Below are 16,911 nucleotides of genomic sequence, written 5' to 3' on the forward strand. Positions count from 1 at the left end.
GAGGTGGGCTCAGAGCTCACTGACATGCTGATTGCAACACAGCTCTACCCAAACTAAGTCACAGGCCTGTTGGGTGATGGCGTAGTGGGACGCAAAGGTATAAATTGACCACCATGTCATGGCCCTGGAAATATCCAGGATTGGTAACTGCATGAGGAACGCAGCAGAAACCTGTACTCTTGTAGAGCAAGTGGTCACAGTGGAACAAGCACAGATGCAGGTGGTGTTAGGAACGCCTTGAAAGAGCACGGTTGTTCCAAGCAACCGACATGGGTGGTAAGAAAGAGGATGTGGAGCTGGTGGCACCCCTTATCCCAGCACACATGCACAGGGCTCCAGGGGATGCTGGGGCCAGCCCTATGGATATCACTGAGGGGAAATCTCTGGCAACTGCATGCGGCACACAGAGCTAGCAAGGAATCAGCATGACTTGAAGAATCTGCAATTCAAGGAAGCTTTGCATCTCCTCTTCCTGTTCTAGAATGCAGGGGAGAATGGTTCCCTCAGATTAACAACCAACTGGGAAGGGGTTGGAATACACAGAGAACAGCCATGGTAAGGAGAAGCCTGTTCTGCTTCTCCCCTCCCATGCCAGTTACTGCTGGGGAGCCAGAATACTTTGGCTGTTGCCCCACTAAAGCACCTTCAAAAAGTGTACAAGTGACAAGTGTAAAGCGGACCTGCGTAAAGAATGTGGGGGTCAATCTAGTTCCCCAAGGGCAGCCCTCCACCTGGCTTTATTCACCTCTTAGCAGTCTGAGGGACCTAAGTGCCATGGAGACTAAACATACTAGATATGGTCCCTTCAACGCAGGCATAAAGCATGTGGTGGAGGGGGCAGGATATGAGGGAAGCAGAGCACTCTATGGAGAGATGACTCTGAACTCCAGGGACTGTCGCCTTGGTACTTTCTCCAAGCATTAAGTTTACGAGAGTTGCCATACCAGATCACAACAGGGTAACATCTAGTCCAGTTTCTTGTTCCCATCAGAGTCCACTTCCAGGTGCAGATACCCTGAAGTAGGCTATCGTGGAATAACTTCCCCTATAGGGGAAATTTCCTCCTAAGAAGATGAATTACATTCTGGAGCATGAGGGCTTGTGTTTTTGGTATACCAGCTCCCTGTTCACACTCACAAAAACGGACTGGGGAAAGGAAGGGGGGTCATGGTGGTGAGAGAATTTTCATTGTGCTGCAGGAACCCTCTTGCAAAGAAAGCATGGTGCAGAAGGTAGGACATGAAGCCCCAAGTTACCATGGTGACCCAGCTAAAGCTAAATATGAATAAGATTCACAGCAAAAGCAATCTCAGATTTTACCCAGACATTCATAAAGCAAGAGGCAAGAGGGTTGGTATTTTTGAAAATATCTATAGTTTTATTTGTCTGAGGCAGACCCCAGAGCTGCACAGGACTGTTCCAGATGTTAAGCGGTCTCCTCTTTAGCGATACGATCTTTCTTGAGTGGTCCCTGCAAAAAAACCAAACATGCAGTTACCTAGCAGAACTGACCATCTCCCCAGCATTGGAGACCCCACCGTCCTCAGTACCTCATTGTGGAAGATTATCTTTGCTTTGAACCACTAATGAAGACAATGGCCACAGGCCTACTTGTGGTGCAGATCTTAGCTTAAGTGTGTGGCTGAACTTGAAGCAAGCAGCAGAAATGGAGGCTGGTGAAGCTACACTGCTATTCACCATCTCAAATTAACAGTTTAAATATAAAATCTGGCACCACCTAGTGGCAAAGCTAACTTTAGAGCCATCATCACTGCCTCCTCTTCCTGAGAAAGCACTAAGCAGCTTATAAATAGCTCCACCTCTTGAAAGCCTGCAGTGTTAAATGGTGGATGAAATCTTACTCAAAACCAGTTTTTGCCACATTAAAAACTGTTCAAGAAGGGACCAGAGATCTGCTGTTTCTCACCAAGGACAGATCAGATACTCAGTGTGCCATGGGCAGAGAGAGCCTGCTCTGCTGCCTGCAGCAACCTGCGCACGGTTCCCTGGAGCTGTGCTCAGAAGGAAGGCAGCATGGAATGTCTCCTCATGCCTGTCGGATACTGTGTCCAGTGCTAGTTCCACGGCCTCATCACCGAACAGCCCATATGCTGGGGCGGGGGCAGCACCCAAGCCTCACCCAGCTCCAGGTAACAAGGGCTACATAGATGAAATGAGTTCACAATCACAAGGGTCTTGAAAAAATGAACCTCCCACAGGATTCCAAACTTCATCTGGACAGTTACACAGCCTTGGAACAAACCCCTGTGCTGTGCTTCGTGAGTACACGTGTGCCAGTGACCCAATGGCTGAGTTATTAACGGCAGTTCTCACGGTGGGAACACACTGCATTGGCACCCACCTCTGTCCAAGTCTGCACAGATGCATGCTTGTGCAGCAAGACAATACAAAGGTATGCAATACAAAACTGAGCTCCAGGGGATCAATGCCCTTACCATGAAAGCCTTCTTCTCCTCCACCGTCTGGAAGCGGCCGTGACCAAATTTGGAAGTTGTGTCAATAAACTTCAAGTCAATCTTCTCCAGGGCCCGACGCTTTGTCTGCACAAGCAGGGACTGTGGGGAAGAGACATGTTCAAATGTGGCAGCCCAGGTCACCAATTTTCAGCAGAGGACCTGCATTCCCTGCTAGAATTTGCCTTAACTGGGTATTTTAAAATGAGATTTCTGTGGGCAACATACATGATCCAAACCACCATCACAGCAAGGAGCTGAAGAGCCTGGTAACACACCGGCTGCTCTAACAACAGTGTTGGCAAGTCACTCCGTTATCACACCAACCAAGGCAGGAGCACAGGGGGATGGAGTGGTCACCACAGGTTAGCATTAACAGGCAGAAGGAAAAGCTATTGTACAAGAGAAGCTTCATGAGCCACATGAGCTCTCAAACGCATCGGCGTCCTTCATTAACAACCAAACGCAGGTCGTAGCATTCTGGAGAGACCATTAGCCCAGCGCCCCAGCAGTGGCACTGGTAAGCGTTTCGGAAGAGCAGTGCACTAGCATTAGGCAGCATGCACTCCTTTGTTAGGGCATCACTTTCTCTTCCCAAGTCTTCTCCTCTACCTTGCTATGGAAAGCCCTACCCATTATCAAACAAGACAACGTTCTGGGGTAAAGGGACTCTAATTTGAAGCATGCGGCAAGGCAGAACAGAGAATCCTGGCTCCCTCCCACAGACTGGCAGAACCAATATTCTTGCATTTCTCACCTTGCGCAGAGTTAGGACTCTCTTCTTGGTCCCAACCACACAGCCTTTCAACATGATAAAATCATTGGTCACTTCCCCATAGTGGACAAAACCGCCCTGAGTAGAGAGAGGATGGTTAAACACACAGTACCATGCAGTAGCAGTAAGTACTGGCCTAAACTGAACCGTACCTTCTGATTTTGCGGGTGCCGAGGTTCCTGCACAGCACACATGCTGGCTCTAAAGGGGTCACGGCCAGCAGACCTCCCTCCCAGGGAAACCCCCAGGGTAAGGGAGAGTCCCTGGAAGCATAGGTACAAGAGCTCTGAGCAGCCCAAGACATGAAGGGCAGACCGGAGGAGGTAAGTAAGAGGTGTGGCCAGAGCGGCAGCTATTTTGTGCTGCTGGATGGCTCCGCAGGGAGCTGTGGCAGCCCAGCATTCACTAGAGCAGCCTCTGGAGATTTTAGTCCTTTCACGCTGCTATGTCATGGGCTCTGACACAGGGATTATGCTTTCCCAGCAAGCCACAAGCTACTTTTCAGTTAGCTCTTCCCACCCCCCCACCTTTCCACTTGTCCTGCCTGGCTGCCTCTTGCTCTTCCACTGCACTGAGCTGGCACATTACACTGGCTCATCCCCTAAGGCAGACAGCATGACTTATAAATGCTTCACTACTCAGCTTCCTATCTAAGACTCCCCAGAGCGACAACCTGGCTAGCCACTTTGCCCTAAATGAAATCTCCCAGCTACCACTGATTCTCTCTTCAGCCAAGAACCAAAAAAAAAAATATTCAGGCCTAAAGAGGCGAACATTTCTTTTAATTTTTTGGCTAAAACTTCAGTGTTCGAGGCCTCTGAGGGCCTTCTAGCTGCACACTACTGAAAGGCAACCATTTAATGATCCACAGCAACAGCACACTGTCATGGAAGTCAAATCAAAAGCTTCTCCAGCTGAAAAGAGCTGAGAATTTTAGGCCGACAGAATTATCCAAGCTGAAAACACAGGAGCCCAATTTTTGCAAAAACTTGCCTGGGGAGTCTAAGGCCCAAGAGTGATCAGGACCATGGTAAAGGGACACAAACTTGAAATCTAGACAATGAACCAGTTGTTTCTGGTCCTACACCTGCTTGAGTCCTCCCTCCAATCCTTGTGGCCTTTACAACAGACAAGTGTAATTTTTAAGTTGACACCATTCTCTTAAGTTGCAACCAAACAGCTCAGCAATCCACAGTACTATACTTGTGTAATATTGATAGAGAAGAATGCAACCAAAGGAATCAATATTGTTTCCTGCAGTACCTGAGCTTTTCCGTATTGACTAGACTAGAATAAGTGGTTTGGTTTATGAGCTCACAGTCCAGGATTAAATTCCCATACCCTTTCCACACACTTAACCTTTAACAGCTGGAAAGCCACTCACCAGAGGGTTAATGCTCTTGTCTGACAGATCGTAGTCAGTTGATGCATTGTTTTTGATCAGCTTTCCGTCCTTGATTTGGTAACCTTGGCCAATCTTGTAGACCTAAGATGACAAAAGGAGAATGCTATTTTGCATGTGCAAATGGTTTGACAGGAGCAAAGACCCTAACCCAGAAACAGCAGTTCAAATCCATATGAAATTTGTTGAGCACACAGAAATGTAGAAAACAAATGTGGCTGGTGTTTAGGGGCAGCAATTAAGAGCCTCAAATATTGTCTCTATCATGAAGCCAATGCCTCAGTCACTGCATTTTAACTTGTCACCAGGGCACCCTATTAACAGAAACAAATCAAAAGTATTTTAACATCCTTAGAACTGGTGTGTACAGAGGCTCTTGGCCACCTACCCATTTCATAAAAAACCCTTAATTTCAATTATGCTGAATTTCCAGATTTCAACTTATTATTAACAGCAACAATACCTACCAAGATAGTATCACAGCGTGTTTTATGTGAGTGCGTTAAAGTAGCTTTATCCCCATTTTTATGGATGGAGAAAAAAGTTTAAGGGTATGTCTACACAGCAAAGAAAACCTGCACCTGGCCTGTGCCAACCAACGTGGACTGAAGCTGCGGGGCTGTTTCATTGCTGTGTAGACTAGTGGGCTTGAGCTGGAGCCCAGGCTTCAGGACCCTGTGAGGCGGGAGGGTCCCAGAGCTTGGGCTCCAGCCCAAGCCCATGAGTCTACATAGCAATGAAAACAGCCCTAGGGCCCAAGCCCTGCAAGCCCAAGCCAGCTGCCATGCAGCCAGCCACAGGGTTTTTCTTTGCTGTGTAAACATCCCTCAGTACCTGCCCAAGGTCACAGCCATGCAGTGGCAGAGCTGAGAGCAGAATCCAAGTGTCCTACTCACTGGACAACTCTTCCTCCTTTTTTGGTGTGACTATTCATTCATCAGCCTCTCCTTCTCCAACTGGTTTGCTGTGATATGTTTAAACATAAATAGGACCCTACCAAATTCACAGTCCATTTTAGTAAATTTCACAGTTGTGGGATTTAAAAAAAATCATCTTTTATTTCATTGTTTCGATATTTAAATCTGAAATTTCAGTTTTAACCATGGAGGTCCAGTCCAGGGGGCAGAAAGAAGAGGAGAGTATCGTGGCACTGCCCCCCTTACTTCTGTGCTGCTGCTGGCGGTGCTGCCTTCAGAGCTGGGCAGCTAAGAGTGGCAGATGCTGGATGGGAACTGCGCCACAACCAGAAGCAATGCAGAAGTGAGGGTGGCATGGTATGATAGTGCCACATTTACTTCTGTGCTGGCTGTGGAGGTGGGTCTGACCTGCCCCCGGGAGCAGCCCATGCAGGAGAAGAGGAAGGGACCACCCCGCCCAATGCCCTGGGCAGTCACTCACTCAAAAAGCCATTCCTCCCCTCCCGCATATCATGCCACCCGTACTTCTGTGTTGCCACTGTTGGCAACGCGGTCTTCAGAGCTGGATGGCTGGGGGCACCAGCTCTGAAGGCAGCGCAGAAATAAGGGTGGCAATACCATGACCCCCTTACAATAGCCAGATTTCACAGGGGAGACCAGATTTTACGGTCTGCGATAGGTTTTCCACAGCCATTAATTTAGTAGGGCCCTAAATATAAAATACAACAAAGCAGCTTAAGTGCTGGTCCTAGGCACAGTGAGCTCACTGTAGACCACTGCCCTTCAGCACAGGGCCAACCAGTAGCGGGGTGCAGATCTGGCAGTTTTCATTAAGCACCTATACATACTAACAAGTTACATGTTGTTGGTAAGTAACAGTAAGCTAGGGATGCTGAATTACTTTGTAGGCCTGCAACTCTAGTCAAACAAAGCCTGAATTGTAGTTTGAAACCTTCAGTCTGCTTGAGGATTCTGCAGTGACCTTGACAATCCATCCGGGGGAACCAGGACTCTAGTTTGTCCAGGACACTTCAATATGCATCTCAGACTCTTACCTTCTTATTAATTTCTGTGCGATGGTGGTATCCCTTCTGACCAGCTCGGGCCACAGAGAAAGCCACGCGAGCAGGATGCCAAGCACCAATGCAGGCTACTTTCCGCAGACCCCTGTGGGTCTTGCGGGGCAGCTTTTTGGTATGCCAGCGGCTGGTGACCCCTGAAAGAAGAAAAACAAAACATTACAGCACTATAAGACTGTCATAACTGCTCAGCTGTGGCATGTGCCTTTTTTACAGAGGTGTTTATCATTAACCTGTGACGACACTATGCACACAGTTTGTGGCTGCTGCGTAATGAGAATGTGTATCCAGTGCAACACCAACAGAAATTCAGATCAGTGTACCGATTAGGCGTGGGTGTTGGGAATAACTACTCTCTGCGGAAAACCCACCCACAGCTGCCCGTGTTTTCCCAAACTGTTCCCTGGGTGCTGTTCTCAGAAGGAAGGCAGCATGGAATGATTCCTCATGGATGTCGGATGCTGTCCCCAGCACGTATTCCATGGCCTCATCATTGAACAGTCCACTTTTGATGTGAGAGCAACACTGAAGATACCCCTCTGACCCACGGCCTATGTACCAGGGCAACAGAGTGTGTGGGGATTACAAACAACTCTCCACTAAACTCTGGGTTCTGGTCAGACTGAAGCCTTGAGGAAACAAGAGGGAGGCGGCCATAACATCTACCTTTGTATCCCTTGCCCTTGGTGACTCCAATCACATCTATCATCTCATCTTGGCCAAAGACAGTTGACACAGGAACCTGCTGTTCCAGCTTCTCCCGGGCCCAATCCACTTTCTCAGCAATGGTGCCACCATTCACTTGGATCTCCATCAGGTGAGACTTCTTCTGCCGCAGCGGAAGCAAACGCATCTGGAAGACAGACCTCACATTAGCTATATTATAACCCAGGCAAAGTGCTGAGATCTCTAGTGCAATCTATCTTTCCGAGATGCACATCCTGGGTCTGATGGATTTTTCCACCTTTGCTGTATCCCAGTCACAATATACACAATGCATGGAAGACTGAAGCTCTGGGGGTAAGGGGAAGAGTTATCAAGACTGTACAATGACGCACGTAGACAAGCCTACGTTTCTGGCAGCCAGATCACCAAAGGGAATGAGAGGAAAAGCAGTAAAGACACAAGGTGGGTTAGGTAATATCTTTTATTGAACCAATTTCTGTTGGAGAGAGAGAAGTTTTTGAACTTACACAGAGCAGCAGTAATACATGCCTCACACCGCCCTTACAGCTGGTCGCCAAGCTGAGGATCTTAAAAAAGGACTGAAGACAAAGCCTCTGGGACTGAGTACCAGCCTAAGTAAGGTGACATCACACCCAGTGTTCTACACTATATTTGGGAAAAGGGGGACTGACATTAAAATGCTGACAGCAGCTGCACGCCCCCCTTTGCTGCTTGCCAGAAGAGGCCATCTCTAAATATTAGTCTTGTGAGCAGACAGCTTACTCCACTTATTCCCACACAGGAGATCCTATTACATTTCTCAGTCTGGAAGTATTTGGCACTCACACAGGGGTGGGAAGGAGAGGAGAGTTTCACACTGCTTAGCAATGACCTAATTAATATAAGCCACTGATGGTCTCCACAGAAGAGCACTGCCCGCATATCCTTGGTCTGAAGCTATAGTAGCCATCCATTTTTTAAAACCAAGTGAAGGAGATGTCCTGGGATCCTCTGGCCCCCATGGAAAGGAGGCTAAAACATTCAATCCTATTTCTAACTGTAACTATAATCAGAGAGAGGAAGTGGTCTACTGGTCTGAGCACAGGATGGAGGCCAAGAACTCAAGTTCCAATGCCAGCTCTGACACACGCCTACATACACACATGTGTGCACGCACCAGGTTACTGTAGACAATCCAAACTCAGTTTTCACACCTGTAAAATGGGGATGGGGCTCCTTACCTCTGAAGGGGTACAGCAAGGATTTGTTAGTCGTTTGCATAAGCCTTTGAAGTCTAGAATAATACCATACCCAGCTTTTATATTGTGCTTTACAATGGAACTCAGTATCATTATCCCCATGTACAGATGTGAAACCGAGGCACAAGAGGGGAAGTGACTCACCCAAGTTCACTCAGCAGAACAGTAGCTGAGCTGGGAATAGAACCCAGGTCTTTGGAGTCCTAGTCCAGTGAGCTATCCAGTAGAGTAGACTACACTCCCTCCATAACTATTAGGTATTAATACTGAGCACCAGATTTGGGGAACAGGGAATATGAGAGCAGCAGTGGAGTGAGTTTCTGTAGAGAATGGCAGGACCACCCTAGCCCTTGGGGATTCTCTGTATCCCAAAGCGTGAGCCCTCTTTGTGAAGGAGTCAGAACACTCACCTGAGTGTGAGCTATGACTCGGATAACCTGGCAGTACTTCTTCATGCTACTGAAATCCTTCTCTAGCTGCTTTTTGCCCTCCTCATCCTGCCACTTCTTGCAATACTTGGTGAAGGCCTTCTTCTTGGACTTGTGCCTTCAGGAGCAGAGCAGAGAGGGTATGGCTTAGCCCTTCATCAGTCCCCCAACGAAAGAGGGGTGAGCGGAAGGAGCTGCCACCCAAGTTGGTTTCGGCTCATTGCCAGCTTCTAAGGAATCTTTTCCACCAGCAAGCGGAGCCTGGAGCTCATCAGACAGAGGCTGAGCTGCCAGAGCTGAGCGGAGCTGCCATGAATTCATCCAAAGCATATTAATATACACAGTATAAAACATTCACAAAATATCAAAGCACTGCTCTGCAACACGACAGTGCCTATCAGCTGATTATCTGTTGCCTTAAAATACTGCTGTAAATGCTCTTGTCTTGCTTCCAAGTCTACAAAGTCCTACATCTTTCAACCCTGGACTACAGCTGACGTAAGAGGACACCGATGCAATACCCAATATCTTGGCAGTGTGGGAAGTTCATGAAGAGCATCTAGGAGAAATACTTCCTAATCCCATAGGCAAAGGAGAACTTGACAACCCCACTGGAGCCCTACTGTCAGAGTGACCTTATAGGAAGGCATGACAGCAATGCATGGAAGAGTGATAAGAAAAAAAAATCTCCCCCCCCTTCCCTGAGAAAAAAGGACTATGCTCAACACTCAGCGAAAAGCAACAAAGGCAATTTCCTTATGTCCATCCACAGGAAAAAACATCATGTGTAGTGTGTTCATGCAGACATCAGACAGTTCACTTGATCCCCAAGCCCCACCATGAACAGCACTTGACAAGCAGTGAGCAATTACTGTTCCAGCCAGTTGCGGTTTTATACTATTATGTGATCAGACTAAAACTTCAGCCTAGCACCTAGATCCCGACAGGCCAACCACTGGCTGTGATGTGGGAGCCTTGAAGTGAATTGTTCAGACTAAAAACCACAATAGCACTACACTCATTCAACAAAGCCAGCAATGCAAGGAACAAAGACTGAGGTCCCTCCCTCCATGTTTTTTACCAGTTCTTGTAGAAGCGTCTCTTGCACTCATCACTGATGTGCTCAGCAAAGATGGTCTTGAAGGTGCGGAGGCCACGGGGAGTCTGCACATAGCCCACGATGCCCACAATGACCATGGGAGGAGTCTCTACCACAGTGACTGCCTCTACCACTTCCTTCTTGTTCACCTCTGGGAAGGACAAAAAACACATTGTGCCAATTAGCACCACAGCAGATGAACCACCACCACCACCCCAAAAGTATCAGGAGGGGCCAGTGACCCCCTAAAAGGTCTTCACGCAGCTGGAGTCAGTGGGATCCAGGGGACCTTGATTAGCCACCTGAGCTATTAAGCACCCTAAGGGTATAATGGTGACTAGATGCTATACTTAAACCCAAGGTTGGCCCTGTGATGTAAAATGGAGTAGCCAAATTGAGCTGTGTGGTGGCTGATAACAGAACTACATTCAGGACTCGACAGTCAGCAAAAAGCGCCAGAAGCGATTTCCTTATGTCCGCCCGTCGAAAAAAGATCATCATAAGTAGCCTGCTACAACACAGCTCTACCAGTGGGGCTCCTTGGCAAGTCACCCACACACCCCAAGAACAGCCGTTACAGTAAAATAAGACACCAATCACCAGCTGGGCACAAAGTCTGGAACTGGCGAGGAGGACATATCCACTAGCCTTTGGGAGCTTGCTTTTATAACTAGCAACTGGAAACAACAGCCGAGGAGCCAGTGTAAAGAACAGCAAGGACTTGGCAGAAATCAGACTGGAATCAAACCCAGGGACCCATGTGAACCTGACAGTCTCCTCCCACTGCCTCAGTGAAGGGAAAAAAAGCTGTACAGTGACCTCCTATAACAAGAGCAGCAGAGAATACATACTGGATCCAGGCCTGTCCACTTCCCGGACAATGTGGGTCATGCCAGACTTGTACCCAAGAAAGGCAGTGAGGTGAATGGGTTTGCTGGGGTCATCCTTGGGAAAGCTCTTCACTTTGCCCCGATGTCGACGACTGCGTTTGCGGGGCAGAAAGCCCAGGGATCCATGTCTGGGAGCTGAGAACTTACGGTGCGACTACAAAACAAAGGAGATACTTTTAACACTCATGTTGCCTGAGTGACTAATTTGCCCCTAATGGCATACTAGTTGCTGTCTCTCTTGTTCCCTTTGAGGGGGCCATTACACAGGCATACCAGTATGTCCTGCCTTCTACAAGTTCCTCTCCTCCACACCAGCTCTCCTCTGTTTTACCATTTTAGAATGGTGACTACATCAGGGCCTTACATGTGTCAGATTTGTTCACGACTGAGGAAAATTTAAAGACACAATACAAAGGTTTTTTGGAGGATGAGGTTCTGAACACCCAAAGTGCCATTCTAACTAAATGTCTATTAAGGGGAAAGCAAAAATTAATGGACACACCTGGGAATCCTTATAGATTACAGAAGTTAATAGCAAAATGTGATTCTACTCTGAAAAGTGACATGACAAAAACTGCTCCATGGGGTCTACCTTTGTTGGAATCACTTTTAGATGAAATGTGATTAGCTTACAAAAACAAGGTTTTCTTAACTGCCAGCTCTGCACACTCACCCTAAGATTTAAGTATCTAGATAGGTTACATAAGATCATAAGAATTGTGAGACCAACTCAGGCTAATAGTCCATCCAATCTAGTATCCTTATTGGAATAGTGGCAAACACTACATGCTTAAGGAACCTGCAAGAAGCCCTATAATAGACAATTCTGGGCTCACTTGATCCATGTAATTTAACTACAGTGCCCTCGTTTTCCAGAAGTCAAACCCTCTTGAATTCTAAAACTTTTAGCTTTATCTTGGGGCAGCTACTCTAGTAGTGTGTTGCTTTTAAAGTTCATCAAGCAATCCCCAGTTTCTTGCAAATTGCCTGTAAGCACCAGCAACAACAGGCTCTGCAAGACCAAATGCTGCCACTTGGACCTGTGCAAACTCCCCTCCTCCCCCCCACACTTCAAAACAGCTTTAGACATTATTACTCTGAGAAGATCTGGCCCTGCAACTGGAATTCCCTCAGCAATACTAGTGGCACACAAGCTAGACAAGACTTCACCTTACACTCAACTGCACTGTCTTGCCAGGCTAGCAAAAGTCAAGCCAGCAAAAGCGCATTTTAGCCCTAAAGTCAGCATCTCAGACCTTGACATATACAGGTGGCAGATCTGCCACCGCCTGTCCCTTTTCAGAGCGAAGCCTCACTTTAAAGAGTGACGGGAGTGAGTCAACCACAGCTGAAGCCCCCATCAATAAGCTTTGGGCTGCATGCAGTCCATCCGTAGCCCCCGATCTCCCGAAGAGGAGTGAGACGCTACAGGCAGCGCCCCGCTCTTGGCGTAGAACAGGCCGCAGGAAGTTACGGGAGGCCCGGAGAACGCCATGCGGCGGCTCTGCAAAGCCCAGCTGTCCCGTGGTGCCAGGCGGGCTCTCCCCAGTCCTTCCCCCACCCCCGCCGGCAGCTAACACGTGTGAGAGCCGCCTACAAACGATTCTAACTCGGGGGGGGGGGCTCTGCAGCCGCCCCCCCACCCCCACCCCCACCCCCGGGCCGTCATAGTCCTTCCTCCCCCGCTTCCCGCTCTCCAAGCCCAGGCAGCGAGTGTCCGTCCGCCCGTCAGGGGGCCGCTCTCCAGCCCCGTCTCCCCTCCCCGCCAAGAAATGGGCCCCGCGCTGCCTCCAGCAGGGCCCCCGTGGAATCGGGGGGCAGAAGCGGAGGCGGCCGGGGCCGGGATGGCGGCGATGCCCGGGGATGGTGAGACCCGGCCCCGCGCCCGCCCCAACGCCACTTACCATCCCGCCAGGCAGGCGCACCGAATTAGTAGAAAGGGGCGGGTAGGCCGCGCACACGTTATTTATAGCCGCTTCCACGGCGCCTTGCGTAAGGGCGTACGATCACCGTTACGCATGCGCGTTCACACGTCATCCTTTCCCTCCTCCTCCCCCCTCCCGTCGTACGGCAGTGCGCGAGGAGCTATGGCTCATGGTTAGGGCCACACTTCTTGAGAAAGCGAATTCCTAATGCCAATAGGATCATTTCAGGTTTCCGAGTAGCAGCCATGTTAGTCTGTATTCGCAAAAAGAAAAGGAGTACTTGTGGCACCTTAGAGACTAACCAATTTATTTGAGCATGAGCTTCCGTGAGCTACAGCTCACTTCATCGGATGCATCACTGATGCTCAGTCAGAGCAGGGGAGGGGGGCACCTGGGCAGTAACAGGAGCCAAGCTGGGGGTGGGAGTCCAGGCCCTGCACCCCTCTTCCTGGGATTCACTGAGACTCTCAGCCAGCCAGTAAAACGGAAGCTTTATTGGACAACAGGAACACAGTCTAAAACAGAGCTTGTGGGTACAACCAGGACCCCTCACTCAAGTCCTCTGGGGGAGCAGAGAGCTTAGACCCCAGCCCTGGGGTTCCCTGCGTTCCACCATCCAGCACCAAACTGAACCTAAACCCCCGCAGCAGGCTCCCTCCTGCAGCCCCTGTTCACATTCCTGGGCAGAGGTGTTACCTCCCCCTCCTGCCTCAGATTACAGGCTCTCAGGTCTCCCATTGAAACTCCCCTGCCACATTCCCAGGTCAACACTCCCCCCTCCCTGCTGCATCACATCTCTCCCCCCTTCGAGACTGAACTGAGCGGAGTCACTCTGACCAGTGACCTGGGGAAGTTCAGGGCCCCCTCTCCGGGACAACGCATCCGCTATTAGGTTGGCACTTCGCTTTACGTGGACCATGTCCATGTCGTAATCCTGCAGGAGCAGGCGCCACCTCAGGAGTTTGGCGTTGGCTCCTTTCATCTGGTGCAGCCAGGTCAGGGGAGAATGGTCGGTGTACACGGTGAAGTGTCGCCCGAAGAGATATATGGCTCTAGTTTCTTAAGGGCCCACACCATGGCCAGGCACTCCTTCTCGATGGCCGCGTAGTGTTGCTCCCGGGGTAGCAACTTCTTGCTCAGGTACACGATGGGGTGTCTCTCCCCCTTTTCATCCTCCTGCATTAACACCGCCCCCAGTCCCGTGTCTGAGGCGTCAGTGAACACCATAAAGGGCTTGTCAAAGTCTGGGTTTGCCAGAAGTGGGCCACTGACCAGAGCCTCCTTCAGCACCCGGAAAGTCTCCTGGCACTGCTCGGTCCAGACCACCTTGTCTGGCTTCTCCTTCTTGCATAGCTCAGTGATGGGGGTGGCTATGGCGCTAAAGCGGGGCACAAACCTTCGATAGTATCCTGCCAACCCAATAAAGGCGTGGACCTGCTTTTTGGTGTGGGGAGCAGGTCAGTCTCTGATCACCTCCACCTTAGCTGGTTCCGGCTTTAGGCGGCCACTCCCCACCCGATGGCCCAGGTAAGATACTTCCGCCATCCCCACCTTGTACTTCTCTGCTTTTACAGTCAGCCCAGCCCCCTGGAGTCGGTCCAGCACTTGTCTAACCTGGGACACATGGTCCTCCCAGGTCTGGCTAAAGACACAGATGTCATCAATATACGCCACGGCAAAACTCTCCATCCCCCTCAGTAGCTGGTCCAACAGGCGCTGGAAGGTGGCCGGCGCTCCCTTGAGGCTGAAAGGCAGGGTCAGGAACTCATAGAGCCCCAGAGGGGTGATAAAGGCCAATTTCAGCCAGGCATCTGCATCCAGCAGCACTTGCCAGTTGCCCTTTGTAAGGTCCATGGTAGTAAGGTATCGAGCTCCTCCCAGCTTATCTAGGAGCTCGTCAGGCCTGGGCATGGGGTAGGCATCAGATACAGTGATGGCATAGGGTTTCCGATAGTCCACACAGAACCGGACCGACCCGTCCTTTTTGGGGACCAGCACCACCGGCGAGGCCCAAGGGCTGGCAGATGGCTGGATCACCCCCAAAGCCAGCATGTCCCTGACCTCTCTTTCCAGGTCCTGAGCAGTTTTCCCTGTGACTCAGAAGGGGGAGCATCTTATCGGCGGGTGCGATCCTGTCTGCACCCGGTGGACAGTCAGATTAGTGCAGCCAGGCTGGCTGGAAAACAGCTTTCGTATGGATGCAGCACCCCCCTGATCTCAGCTTGCTGGGCAGGGTTTAGCTGATCCGAGAGGGGAATTGTTTCCAGGGGGGAACCAGCTCTGGTCCCAGGGAATAGATCTACTAAAGGGTCATCTCCCTGCTCCTCCCAATGTCCACACACGGCCAACACCACATTCCCCCTGGCATAATATGGCTTCATCATATTCACATGGTACACCCGGCGGTGGTGCGCCCGGTTCGACAGCTCCACCACATAGTTTACCTCATTTAGCTGCTTGACAACCTTGAAAGGGCCTTCCCAGGCGGCCTGTAGTTTGTTCTTTCTCACGGGGACGAGAACCATCACCTGATCCCCGGTGGCGTAGGCACGGGCCCGCGCCGTGCGGTCATACCAGATCTTCTGCTTCTTCTGGGCTCTGGCCAGATTCTCCCTGGCCAGGCCCATGAGTTCAGCCAGTCTCTCTCAGAAGATCAGGACATACTCCACCACTGATTCTCCATTGGGTGTGGCCTTCCCCTCCCATTCGTCTCTCATCAGGTCCAGGGGGCCCCTCACCCTACTTCCATATAACAGTTTGAAAGGTGAAAATCCGGTAGACTCCTGGGCACCTCCCTATATGCAAACAACAGGTGAGGTAAGTACTTATCGCAGTCCTATGGGTGCTGGTTTATAAATGTTTTCAGCATCATCTTTAGCGTCCCATTGAACCTCTCCACCAGCCCATTGGAATGGGGGTGATAAGCTGAGGCCCAGTTGTGCCGGACCCCACATTTCTCCCATAAGCACCGGAGCAGGGCCGACATGAAGTTTGATCCTTCATCTGTCAAGACTTCCTTGGGGAACCCCACTCGGCTGAAAATGGTCAGGAGCGTATCCGCCACGGTGTCTGCTTCAATGGAAGCTAAGGGCACTGCCTCGGGGTACCGGGTGGCAAAATCTACCACCACCAGAATGTATTTCTTCCCTGACCGGGTTGTCTTGTTCAGAGGTCCCACTATGTCCATGGCCACCTTCTGGAAAGGTTCCTCTATGATGGGCAAAGGTTTCAAAGCTGCTTTCCCCTTGTCCCGGGCCTTCCCCACCCTCTGACAGGGGTCACAGGATCGGCAATACTGCCGGACAGTGGTAAAGACCCCAGACCAGTAAAAGTTCTGTAGCAACCTCTGCCGGGGGCACCGGATTCCCTGGTGCCCTGCGAGGGGGATGTCATGGGCCAGGTACAATAGCTTGCGGCGATACTTCTGGGGGACCACCAGCTGCCTCCTGATCCCACAGGACTCCACTTCCCCTGGGGGAGCCCATTCTCGGTACAGGAACCCCTTCTCCCACAGGAACCTCTCCTGGCAACCTCTCCTCATGGTCCGTACCACCCTGAGGTTGGCCAGGTCCCTGAGCTTCCACAAGGAGGGATCTTTCCTCAACTCGGCCTGGGACTCAGCGGCTGGGGAAGGGATGGGGCCCGGTTCCCTCTCATTGGCCGGGTCTGAGGCCACAGCCTCTCTGAGCCGTGCCCCTCAGTGCTCTCTCCCCACCAGGGTAGGGTTCTGCGCCTCCGGTGTAGTACCCTCCCCAAGGTCAGGGCGCAGTGCCCCTCCCCGGCTCTGGCTGCGGGTCACAACCAGGGCGGTCTGGGGGTTGCTTGGCCAGTCCTCTAGGTCTCCCCCCATCAAAACCTCAGTGGGCAAATGGTGGTGCACACCCACACCCTTGGGGCCCTCCTTGGCCCCCCATTTCAGGTGTACCCTTGCCACGGGCACCTTGAATGGGGTCCCGCCCACCCCTGTCAGGGTCAGGTAGGTGTTGGGCACCACCCG

The 16,911-nt window shown here is 50.7% G+C and overlaps 1 protein-coding gene and 3 non-coding genes across 4 annotated transcripts; all 4 read right to left on the bottom strand.

Annotated features, from left to right (window-relative positions):
* Positions 1-1,355: 1,355 nt before the first annotated feature.
* Positions 1,356-13,010, bottom strand: RPL3 (ribosomal protein L3). Its single transcript, XM_048834394.2, has 10 exons — positions 12,894-13,010; positions 10,951-11,143; positions 10,082-10,250; positions 8,983-9,118; positions 7,314-7,500; positions 6,624-6,784; positions 4,634-4,735; positions 3,232-3,327; positions 2,457-2,576; positions 1,356-1,471 (listed from the first exon to the last, which is right to left on the bottom strand). Exons 1-10 carry the CDS (start codon positions 12,894-12,896, stop codon positions 1,427-1,429), a joined length of 1,212 nt encoding a protein of 403 aa, XP_048690351.1. The 5' UTR covers positions 12,897-13,010; the 3' UTR covers positions 1,356-1,426.
* On the bottom strand, positions 2,012-2,104 carry LOC125630707 (small nucleolar RNA U83B). The gene has a single exon (XR_007354759.1). It is a non-coding gene; the product is annotated as a small nucleolar RNA U83B (small nucleolar RNA).
* LOC125630706 (small nucleolar RNA U83B) lies at positions 7,057-7,149 on the bottom strand. Its single transcript, XR_007354758.1, has one exon. It is a non-coding gene; the product is annotated as a small nucleolar RNA U83B (small nucleolar RNA).
* Positions 9,119-9,165, bottom strand: LOC125630711 (small nucleolar RNA U82P). Its single transcript, XR_007354763.1, has one exon. It is a non-coding gene; the product is annotated as a small nucleolar RNA U82P (small nucleolar RNA).
* Positions 13,011-16,911: the final 3,901 nt, after the last annotated feature.

Source organism: Caretta caretta, chromosome 1 (assembly GCF_965140235.1).
Source record: "Caretta caretta isolate rCarCar2 chromosome 1, rCarCar1.hap1, whole genome shotgun sequence".
NCBI lineage: Eukaryota > Metazoa > Chordata > Testudines > Cheloniidae > Caretta > Caretta caretta.

Bases quoted from the DNA above. Each gene is read 5' to 3' on its own strand.
- RPL3 (XM_048834394.2), bottom strand. The intron at 7,501-8,982 runs GTGAGTGTTCTG...TCTGTCTTCCAG, and splicing joins GAGTCATAGCTCACACTCAG to ATGCGTTTGCTTCCGCTGCG. The intron at 2,577-3,231 runs GTGAGAAATGCA...TCTTCCCCACAG, and splicing joins GAGTCCTAACTCTGCGCAAG to TCCCTGCTTGTGCAGACAAA.